General features: G+C 43.7%; 2 protein-coding genes across 12 annotated transcripts in view; one reads left to right on the top strand and one right to left on the bottom strand.

Annotated features, from left to right (window-relative positions):
• LOC132991770 (histidine-rich glycoprotein-like) overlaps nucleotides 1–11,573 on the top strand; it is a 393,411-nt gene that overhangs the window by 167,395 nt on the left and 214,443 nt on the right. The gene's annotated exons all lie outside the window — the stretch shown is intronic.
• nfixa (nuclear factor I/Xa) overlaps nucleotides 1–11,573 on the bottom strand; it is a 107,478-nt gene that overhangs the window by 16,137 nt on the left and 79,768 nt on the right. For 7 of the 11 annotated variants that reach the window (XM_061060593.1, XM_061060565.1, XM_061060612.1 and 4 more), the window contains 6 exons: nucleotides 7,346–7,408; nucleotides 6,916–6,990; nucleotides 6,470–6,593; nucleotides 5,907–5,942; nucleotides 5,324–5,451; nucleotides 4,154–4,228 (listed from right to left, as the gene is read on the bottom strand). In XM_061060593.1, the coding sequence (XP_060916576.1) occupies nucleotides 4,154–4,228; nucleotides 5,324–5,451; nucleotides 5,907–5,942; nucleotides 6,470–6,593; nucleotides 6,916–6,990; nucleotides 7,346–7,408 (501 nt within the window). The remainder of the gene's footprint in view (nucleotides 1–4,153; nucleotides 4,229–5,323; nucleotides 5,452–5,906; nucleotides 5,943–6,469; nucleotides 6,594–6,915; nucleotides 6,991–7,345; nucleotides 7,409–11,573) is intronic. The other 4 variants (XM_061060592.1, XM_061060619.1, XM_061060590.1 and 1 more) reach the window with 3 other exon arrangements.

The raw sequence follows: 11,573 nt of genomic DNA, 5'->3' as shown, positions 1-11,573 counted from the left end.
ATTGGATGATGGCAGTGCATTGCTTCCTTCTTTTTGGCTGTTGTCCATTCACTCCGATTAGTTTCAATGAGTCAGTCAGAGGACTTTATGCTGAAATAAGTCACTCAGAGAAGTACTGAGGGATTCCCAACTCCCAGCTTCATATTCGTATAGCGTGGGCTGAGCAATATTTCAAAGCCTAAGTCTAAGTCTTCAAAGGAAAAAGGGGAAAAATAGGAAAAATAGCTGAGGCCAATCTGAATCTGGTCTTTGTTTTTTGAGCCAAAGCACATGTGAAGCTATAATAACCTCTACTGTGCCACTGTATGTTTTTCTTTCTCATCTCTTTCTCTCTCTCTTTCAGGTGCCAGCTCTGGGCTTTCTCTCTGTATGAGCATGGCCGCCACACAGCCACAGTCAGCTAGTTGTGGTCTGGCTTCGGCGAAGCTCACAGGCTGGCTGCACGAGAAGAAGGCTTCATTCAGAAATAGCACACACTGTACAGTATGGACACGGCAGCTGCTGAGTGCGAAAGACAAGCAGACGGACAGAGAGAGGAGACAGAGGGAGAGAGAGAGAGAGAGAGAGAGGCGAGAAGAACGTGGGAGACATGAAAATATGCGAGGGAGCAAGGGAGCGAGAGAGCAAAGCAGAACCTGTGAAAAATGCAGCAGTGTCTTGTTTTTCAATGCGTTGCTCTGACGACATGTATGAAATTGGAATGTCATAAGATGTTAAATATGGTTATTATCTCTCGCTCACACACACTCACACGCTCAGCGACTGAACACAAGCGAAAGCACAAGCACATGACCAACCTAAAAAAAAACAACAACACCGAATTTAACTGCTGAAACAATAGACACGTTTCTTCCCCCATTAAGTTTACGTCTAATCTCGCTAACAAGTGAGTGATGTGATAATGTTCTCTTTCTAAACTTTTTTTTTAGACTGTTGTTTTGTAGTCTATTTCTGTGGGCCCCTCCACGTCAAACACGGCATTAAATACGATTCCTCCTCAGTTCTCCAGCTGGAGACGTGTGAAAGTCTATGGGAGTGTGGAGGCGTGTAAAACCTTCCCTCCCTGTGTGAAGAGTTAAGTCTCAAGCAGGTGGGAGTGAATATGTGTGAACCATTTATGTCTTTAGCAGACATATATTTCATTTTTTTTCTCCCTCACTGTAGCGGGAGTCTGGGGGCGTATTGTACTGTCAGACAGATTCCAAGCATGAAGACAACCCCAATCCCACTTCTGACACCAATAGTTAGCAGTGATTGCTATGACACCGTCACACTGGTGGGAGCAAACTGGAAATAAGAGCAGTCTGCAGGGACTTGAACAAGAAAAAAGCAATGAAGGGGAGAGCTTTGAGTGTAAAAAACAGAACTGTATAGATTAAATAGTTACAGTATCAGAAATGTTTTTTTTTTAAATAGAGGTATAAAACTGATCTGAAGTAAAGAGATCAGAGCCAGGAACTCTGAAAGTATCAAATGAAGGTTGACTCCTGTATGTTTAAGAAGTTAAAGCGCTGTCTCTATCACCGAGGGAACGTGAAAGACAATATTTTATTACTTCATAGACTGTGCAATAGTCTGATCCAGTTTGTGTTTGTGTGCCACAACTGCACTGTTTCCTTTCCTGGCAAGCATTAGCATTTCACTGGCAACCAATCAAGCGCTCCCATGATGACCCTTCTGTCTCTGTGCACTAACAGGCCTGCCACCAGATGCGCCTCTGAAGCACACATAGATGCAGACACACAAACTTACACACACACACACACACACGCGCACACACACAGTTGGTAAAGACAGGAGATATGGTTGAAACAAGTGGAAGGAAAGTCATAAGATTCTGCTTTCTCCAGTGATTTAAAGCATGTATGTTAAGTCCAGCTGTATCCCTCTACAGGCTGTTAACATTTAACTCAAAGCACCAAGAAAAGCCCCCCCCCCCCCCAACCACCACCACCACCACAAGTCTCTGGTGTCTTGGGAAATTTTCACAATCATTTGGAACTAATACGAAATCACGGTTGTTTCGTTTGCCTCCGCTAACCTCCCCCACCCCTCCTCCAGCCCCTGTGGAGCAGATGTCTCCAGCATCCTCACGGATCCCAAGGCTACGCACACAAGGAAACACCATCTGGGTCCATGCTTCAGCTGTGCGTGCGTGTGTGTGTGTGTGTGTGCCTGAGTGGGCTGTGTGATGTGTATTCACATTTCTATAATGTGTATTTCCAAATGTTACTGTATTTTGTGTGATTTCTATGTATGAATGTATCTTCATACATCTGTGTGTGTGTTGGTGGATGTGTGTGTTCTGTTGGTTATAGAGTGAGTCAGGGGAGTAGATGGTGCTGTGGACAGACGGTAAGGTGCACCTGTGTATGTGTGTGTGTGTGTGTGTGTGTGTGTGTGTGTGTGTGTGTGTGTGTTTTCTATTTTTTTTTTTTAGAAGCTGCTTGGTTTGTTTGTGTTTGTGTGTGTATGTGTGTGCTTGCTTGTTTACATACCCCCCACCTGGACAGGAATTCCCAGATGAGCTCTGCCTGTGGCAGGTGGGATCCTTTCGAAAATTTGGATACACACCGTACCAAAATCACACATTGTCTACATTATCCGTGCTCTCCTCTACCTCAGTCTCTCCACCTTGCCTCGGTTTCTTCTGAGTTTGAACAATGACATGTACTTGCTCCTGTTAGGAAACTATTTCTAAACTTGCACTACATGCAGGCTCACAAACACATGAATAAAAAATTAACAAATATAAAAGCTGCCTGCTTCCTAATTTTTCACTTGGATTAATTAATTGGGTAAAGGGTCCAGATTTGTATGCCATTCTACACCTCTCTCTTTGCCAAACTCATTAGGAGGTGTACAAGGCTATGTGAGGTGCACTTTGGAGAGTAAAGGGGTTGTGCACATACACAGAGTAAAAGCGAGTGAGAGACAGGGGAAAAAGATGGGAGGTGAGGATCTGGTGCGCTAAGGCGTGCAGGAGCCTCTGTTGCGGCTCTGATGAACAGCCTCTTAATTACATTTACAGCTAAGTGGAGCAGGAGCAGGAGAGCAGCCGCTGAGGCTCGGGTGAGAGTAGACTGGGGCAAAACCTAACCAGAGCTTTTGGCTCCTCTAGTCTGCATCCTGATAACCCCTCTCTCTCATTACTTATCAAGATGTGAAAACGCTGAAGTCTTCTTCTCTCCTCTTTTCTCTCTCTTTCACCTCCCACTTTTCCCATCCACTTGCCTACTTTCTGCTTCTCTCTCCTCCTCCTCTGACATGATTTCTCCCTCCCCAGAGTGCCTCCTGCTGTACACGTTTTCAATTAGACAGAAGGGAGACAGGGATGGAGGGTTGACTGGAGAACTAGGGAGCAGGAGGAAGGGTTTTACACCTCTGATCCACAGACGGTAAGCGTCTTAATGAGGGATTTGAATCGAGGGAGGGATGGAGCGACAGAGGGATGGAGGCAAGGCAGGCACCTGAACACCTGCAGGGGTGGGGAGCCTGATAAGCATGTGTTTCAATGTGTGAACGTCTGCCCATGTGGGGGCTTGTAAGTGTATAAGTCAGCATGTGTGTCAGGAGGCGTCTGTGTGTATACAGTATATGTATGTGCATGTGCGTGTGTGTGCGCTTGCATGAGGAGGGGTCTGTTTTAATATTTGTCACCGTGCATGTGAGGCAGAATGGGCACAGCATGAGTTTATGCCTGCTGGTGTTGTTTTTGTTAGCCTGGTGACATCTGTCATTAAAGTGTTGCTGGGAGGATTGACATGACTTCAGACAGATAAAGGAAGGGATCTAAGGTGAGCCACTTGTAGCCCGATGTTTCACACAGAAAGTAAAGCCTGCACCTGATAATCTTTGACAATCCTGCTACCATATGTGACAGAAAAAGAAATGTCAGTAATCAAATTTTTAACAGCAACAAAATCAACCTGAAAACAACTAAACATACTGAACTTCAGATATAAGGCAGTAAAAATTTGATTTCTTGACGATTAACCTTTTTCCTTAGTACAATTCCATTATAACTCACATATATACAAACACACACACATGATATAAATTGTATACACTCACATAGGCACACAGAGGAATGATTAAGCTACATAAAGGCTGATAAATAGCAAACATATATGAGTGTAATCAGTGTTCTAACCATGGTAAGGAAACTGCACGCCATCGTTTTCATGTTTTATCTTCCTCTCCTGCACACTGGCCAAATGGTGCTGCACTGTAAGTGGAGAAGGGTATTGTTAACAATGAGACGGACAGAGACTGAGAGAGAGAGATAGAGCGAAACAAGAAGGACAGATAGAGAGAGAGAGAGAGCAAGAGAGAGAGAGAGAGAGAGAGAGAGAGAGAGATTAAAAATGGGAGAGGGAGAGAGTTGTGTTTGATGGAGGTAGTGAGCGACTGATAATTAAAACAACATCAGTTCAACTGTTTCTGTGACGACGACCTTAAGTGGAGGATGAGTAAATAAAAAAGTCTTTCACGATTTGAGAGTGAGGAATAAAGGGGAGGTGAACAAGGGGGATGTTTTTTTTTTTCTTGAAGTTTTTCGCACGTTTGAGGGATGAGGTAAAATCCCTGTGCGGGTAGAATAAAGAGAGTTATGTTCAAAGCTAATTCTAAGAGGTGGTGGTTACAGCCAAAACAATGGAAACACCAACATAAAGCCTTACTACAGGCTGCCAAAAGCTGTTATTTCATCCTGGTTGCATCTTGGCATTTCTATTCCTCACGTCTGAAGACATTTGATAGATAGCACTTAGAGCCAATTTAGCCATGATGTATTCGATTTGCAACGGTTGAAGTGATGGTGTAAAAAAAAAAAAAAAAAAAAGACTGGTCAAATAGCAGACAGTCATTTAAAAACATGTTTGTGCTTTTTAACCCATTAAGTGACCAATAAAGAAAGATAATGATGTTTGTTGGTACTTTTGCAAACGTATTTGTTCTTTACACGTTTCCTCTGTTTTGGCAGAAACCCGTATACCCCCGTCATCAAAAATATCTTGGAAAAGTAAGTATGTGTCAGAGTTTTACATATTTAAACTGAAGTGCTTTTGCTTTACTGCTTGACATTGTGACTTGCAGATCTTAATCAATCAGACTGAAGGACAGGGATTTAAATAAGCTGGTGTTGGATGAGTGGGAGGTTTGTTAAGGGGTGTTCAGGGATGTGTGAGGTAGGGCGTGTGGAGAAGAGACAAAGTCAAAAGGAGGTAGGAGGAGTTTGGACTCTGGTGGGGGTGAGGTGGAGGTCAGGCAGGAGTGAGGCTGGCTTAGTGGGTGCCAGGTATCGGGTGGGGAGGTGGGGTACCTGCATCCATGTCGTTGGGCCACGCACTGGACTGGGATGAGCTGGCGGCAGGCGAGCGTCCAGGGTAGAAAACATCATCCGTTGGGCTCTCCAGCTCACTGTCGTCTAATGACTTCCTCTTGTTGGAGCTGAGGTTCGAGGGTCGGGATGTTTGGAGGATGGAGGTGATGTGGGGGGAAAAAATGAAGAGAGACAAAGCGTGATTAAAAAAAAACAAAAAAACAATGAACGTATGGAACAAAGATAAAATAACTTTCACAACTACACACAACTGATAACATCCAAATCATCACATGAAAAAGCACTCCAGATGATTAACACTCTAGCATTCACAGTGTTCAAACAGATCTCAAGTTATTCACATTAATGGAGATAAAGTCTTGGAGCGGAACAGACAAGAGTACAAGAGATATCAAAGCTAGGAATGAAACAGGAAGACATGGAAAGAAAAGTTAGGAAGCTTAGACAGCCACACAGTAAGACTCTGTCTTTATGTGTGTGTATAACAGTATGTGTACATATATGTGTGGTTTTTTTTTCCAGTGCATGTGTCTCATTAGTCTTTGAAAGTTGTTATAACTACCTCCGTGGAAGGTTTGCGTACAACTCCACCTCAGACCTAAAGTGACAGCAGATGACAGAGGTAAGAAGTGAGAGAAAGTTTAGAGACGCAAAAGAGGAAAAAGGCAAAAAAAAAAAAAAAAAAAAAAAAAAAGAGCCATCACACATTCAAAAAAGAGGAGAGCACATAACAGAGGGACACACACATACATGAGGAGGTTCAGGACAGATTCCAAGACTGCTAATGGACTGTAGTACTTAATGCTTTCAATCAAGAAACCTCAACAAGATGGAATACTGTACTACTACTACTACTACTGTACTACATGCCAGTAAAGACACTCTACTGATAAAAAGAGAGAACTGGTTGGTAGATATTGCTGTGGTTTAATATTTCCCCAAGCTTCCCGTCGACAAACATTCCTAGCACTTCTACTGCCACATGGTGACTTCACCCACTAGAGACTCTGCTAATGGCAGACAGCTGGACTTTGTGGTCACAGGTGTTTCCAGGGCATTGTACATTATTTCTCTACACCTTTACACTACTGCGCCCTCTGTTGAATCATCATTTAAACTGTGTACCTGGTGGAGGGAGGGGAGGTCAGGGAGCGTCGTCCCAGAGCCACCTGGTTGATGTTGTAGTAGCTGGGACTGCTGTCCAGGTCAGCCAGTGAGAAGTTGGGACCTGATGCCGTGGCAACGGGAGCTGACAGAGAAATGTAAGTTAGAGAGGGAGGAAAAAAGGCATGATGAAGAGAAATATGCACAACTGTAAATCATATGTGTTTTTCAGAAATACACAGAAGCTATTTCAATGACACAAATATGAAACCAGAGATTTACGAAGAGTCAAAGTTAAAGTATATTTACTCAAAAATGTATACACTGGACGACACTGTGAATGAAATTGTTACTTAAATGTTCATATATTGTAACAGTTGTTAGTCCCTGTCAGGACAAGAAGTCATAGTTGGGTGCATTTTTTTTCTTCTTCCTATTCCTTCCTCCGTGGCGTTTCTCCTACTTACTCTGTGACACTCTGACCAGCTCTGCCACGTTCCACACCCCTGAGGTGACAAAGCAGTCCTGGAAACTCAGGTGCCCTGTACAGAAAAGAATGTGGTCAGACCTCAATATGGAACTGTATGGAAAAGAAAAATGTAAAAAAAAAAAAAAAAAAAAACTGCATCAGAAATTCATGGAATTTTGTCAGGGAAAAAAATAAATAATTAAAAATCCATCCCTGTGAGAGAGCGACCATCTGCAACTATGTTTGTGGATCAACATCTGTGTGAGTGTGTTTGCTAATTGGATCCATAATTGGAAAATGTTAAGACTGATAAGCATGATGGAATCAATTCTGGTATGCTAATTTGACAGTGTTTGGACATGGACGTGTGTGTGATATGGCGAGAGAGATAGAGTGTGTGTGTGTGTGTGGGGGGGGGGTTAACCTACCATTGGGCGGTGGTTTGATGTCTGTGTCCCCCTGTTGGCTCGAACTATCTGATTGTCCAGATTCTGCACAGAAACAGACAGGAAAAGACAAATGCTTAGTTATCTGGTTTGTTTGCTAAAAAAAAAAAAAAACATACTGGGAAGTCTACAATGCCTTGATGAATCATAGCTGTGTATCCATGCTGCCAAGGCTGTGTGTGATATTAGAGGTGTGAGAGGGAATAAAAGGGACCTGCAGTATGTGCTGGGATATGGTATACATCTTGTAAGTATATGGGCATGAATGTGTGTTATTTCACACGTTTCTCTGTGATAAGCTTGTATCTAAGAGTGTTCTCTCTCATCTCCCGCTGTCCCTCCTGACTTAAGGTGCAATGATTTACAGGGTTCTGCTATGCCATTTAGTATCTAACCACGCAATCATATCCCTCGCCCTAATCCTATTTAATACCTTCTTGCTGGTAGGGATTTAGTCTGCGTAAACAGAGCACCTTACGCACGCACACGCACACACACACACACACACACACACATGAACGACACCCACACTATCATGCTCACACTCTCTCAATCTGTTTCTTTCTTTAATTTTAGTATCATACTTTAATCCTGGCACACACACACACACACACACACACACACACGAATACATCAACAAACATATACAGTTCCTATATAAAAAAAAAAAAGGCTGACCATGCACATCTCACTGACCGACCCGAGGGGTTTGAGGCAGCGGTTGGCAAACCCGAGACAAAACTCTTCCTCTTGGGAATCAGATGACAGCATTGAAACACAATTAGCAGACACACCTGCACGGACACACCTGTTATGACTGGTCTAGTAAAGCATGGGGGCTTCACTCACATTGTGCAGACACAAACATGCCAAGTCTTGGCAACAACGGGGCAACAATTAGACCTGAAGGAGCAAGAAGGGTGAAGGAGGAGTGCAAGATGAGGTTTTTGTAACATGAGTGCTTGGAAAAGTTAGCCTAAAGGCGGTACATACTTGTCTGGGCTGTGAAAAAAAAAAAAAAGATGCCAAGTGTGTGTATGCAAATATGTCCATGGATATATGACGCAGACTGAGCATCTGTGAGTTTTTTCACTTGGTCTCTGTGACCACGTGTCCGAGTTAGGGAAGAAGGCTAGGCTCAATTCCCAGGACTGGTGTGGTGCGTGTGGCTAATGCTATCGGGCCATCCGATCAGGCCTTGCTAGACAGTAGCTATCTCACTAACTAACTAGCCAGAGGAGGTGTTTATCTGCAGGCTGTAGGTGATAACAGAGCACACAAACTCCTGCCAGCAGCACTTGCCTTGCAGCCACACTAAGCCACAGATTACTGAGCAGAAACAATAACAGACCTGTCTAGCTGCCTACGAAGCACTGCTTATCCACAGAGAGAGGCGAGACAGAACGGAGCAGCAGAATGAAAGACAGAAAGAGCACAGAAAACCAAAGAGAGCTCCTTTTTTCCCCCCTTCTCTTCTCGTGCACAATCTCTCGCTCCTTTCTGTCTCTCACTGGCTGGGTGTAATTCTGGCAGCCATCTTAGAGCTTTGGCAGCCATCTTAGCTTTGGCGGTAGCGCCGCATTCCAGCTAACTGACGGCACTCACTCCAAACATACGAGACTGCGCCCCCGCCACGCACGCACCCAGACGCTTGCAAACACACACAACTCATACGTGGACAAACATTGAGGTACACACTCAGAGTAAACATATATGATGGCCAATGAAAGCTGTTTGAAAAACAACCTGACTTCACTGGACTTTTCAGCGTCGTGTAGTATTTCACCACACGGCTCTACAATATTGTAAACACTCTGTTTCTCACACCATGCACACACTGGTTGATACACAGCCACCTAACTGTATATACAGTGTGCTCGAGAGATATCAAACGCATAAGCCACGAGGTATACTTTACTCCCATGAACATTCAAGCCTTCCACTGACTACATGGAGCCGTGTTATTGACACCGCTGTCTCTGCTTGGTGAACTTTAATCACAACACCATATGATCCCCTACTTTGTATTTAATACCGTAATAAGAAAGGGAGAACAACGGTTTTTCCACTGTAGACATTCCATTTTTAAAGAAGATCAAAAACCTGCCCTTGGAAACCCTGCCCTGAATGCTGTTACCGTTGACCTTTCATGACCCTGACACGATATTCTGTTTACGCCCTGTGCAAAACCCAGAATGAAAACTGAAGATTATGGTAAATACGAGTCGGTCAGGAAGATATTTTCAGAGCAGGGACACTGGTACAGTAGTTATCCTCGACATCACCTTATCAGCTCTCAGTGTTTTGTAATACATAAGGCTACATGTTGTTGTTTTATAGCGGACACCCTGACTTCTATTTCTAATCATGTCTCTCATTGTGTCCTAACAGCACATGGAGGTCAGATATCGGGTCGCATCACGCTGGAGCGGATTCTTAATGTCAACACTCATTCTACTAAATGTTCCGTCTTATATAGATCTAGAGACACTGACAGATCCTTGTAGAGCCCTCTCCTTCCCTGTTCCTCGTCCATGTCTTTGCGGGTTGCAGAAAGGAAAATAGAAGCAGGGCGTTGGGGTAAAGACGGAGCATCGAGTTGCGCTGCTACACACTGTATCGCTTGCGGGCTGTTAGGACACTCAAATAGGAAACAATTGAATCAAGCTGGTTTTGTTGCTGAAGCTTGCTCGCGTGGTGTAAGGACACGGTGTAAGTGTAGACTTCAGTGAAAAAGGCCTCTGCTGTCTACAGAGAACAAGTTGTATATGTATACTCAATAAGATACTTGATCTTTCTGCTACATCTATCTGAACTCAGAAACAAATCAGTGCTTTGATGAGTTCAACGGTGCATCATATAGCTGTGATGAGAAGTGAGGAGGATATGGGGGACAGGGGAGGTTAGACAGAGGAGCTCTGGTTGCTGGTTATCACAGCTCTGCCAGCTGCAGCTACAACAGCAGCAGTAACCCCCTCTGCAACCCCCCCCCCCCCCCCACTCCATGCCTCCTAACCACACATCCAGCCCCTTATCTTCCCACCACAGCCCCCCAAAGCCCTCCCCTCAGCTACCCCAATCATAGCCCTCCAGCCCCTGTGGCTGCCCCACTGCCTCCTCCGCCGGCAACCCCATCTCTAACCTCAAACCTTCAGGCAACCCTGCAGCCCTCTAAAACCAGTGAATTGAAAAACTATAACACACTGATAATAAACAGAATGTAAACAGTTTGATCTGATAGCAGGCACAGGCCAGACGGTGCTCATTTTATGTTGATCAACTATGTTGGGTAGTTGCTCTATTCATTATTCTTTTTTACCTAAAAGCTTTTCTTCTTAAGGCTTGAATTTGCTCAGATGTCACTTACACCTGTCTTACCTTGTTTAGGGAACTTCAAATCCCATTTGCACTACACGCTTGATTGATAAGACTGTCTCCACAATGCTTAGTTATCGAGTCAATCCTGATGTTGCAGTTTGGGGGAATTATGTGGATGAGGTCAAAGGTAGAAAAATTGGATGTCGTCTTCAACTTGGTTGAAAATATTATTCTGGCCGATCAGAAAAATGAAACACAACTCATTCACCAAACATTTGTGGTGCACTCACTTTTCTACCTTATACGTTTATTTAATTTCATCAATGTGAAAATAGGCTAAAACATCCTGCAGTTGATGAAGGGACTTCTGAGGTCAGCGTGAGCATGCAGCAAATGTTTGATCTGTTATCTGCCTTTGAATTGAAAAGCCAAAATAGTGTTTGTTAAAGAGAGTCAGGTCCAGTTTCACTTAGCTATAGGGGTGAGAATAAGATTTGTGGGGGGGTGTCCTCAAGTTGGAGCTGGGCATACCCCCTTCCTCTTTGTTTTGAGTATCAAAGACGATAATCTTAGCAAACAAATTAACTTTTAAGCACATGATCAAGTCCTGTATGGGTACACCTGTACGATCCTGCTCCCCCAGTTACCCGCAACTTACTCTAAAAGTAGCCTAAAATATGGACCAGCCCATCCCCATTAATGTAAATCTGACGGCCTGACTAGGATAACACATTTAGCACTGGTTGATGATTCAGAATCTCATAAGAATTTTCATGATTTTGAAACTTGATTTCAAATTATTTAGCCTTTTAATTAATTACTGTGACGCTAAACTCTCTCCAACATTCACCTTGTGTTTCTGCGGCTTTCCTCTGCATCAACTCAAACTGTC

Source organism: Labrus mixtus, chromosome 2, assembly GCF_963584025.1.
Source record: "Labrus mixtus chromosome 2, fLabMix1.1, whole genome shotgun sequence".
Taxonomy (NCBI): domain Eukaryota; kingdom Metazoa; phylum Chordata; class Actinopteri; order Labriformes; family Labridae; genus Labrus; species Labrus mixtus.
The sequence above is the reverse complement of the archived record's forward strand: the minus strand, read 5'-3'. Positions and strand labels throughout refer to the sequence as shown.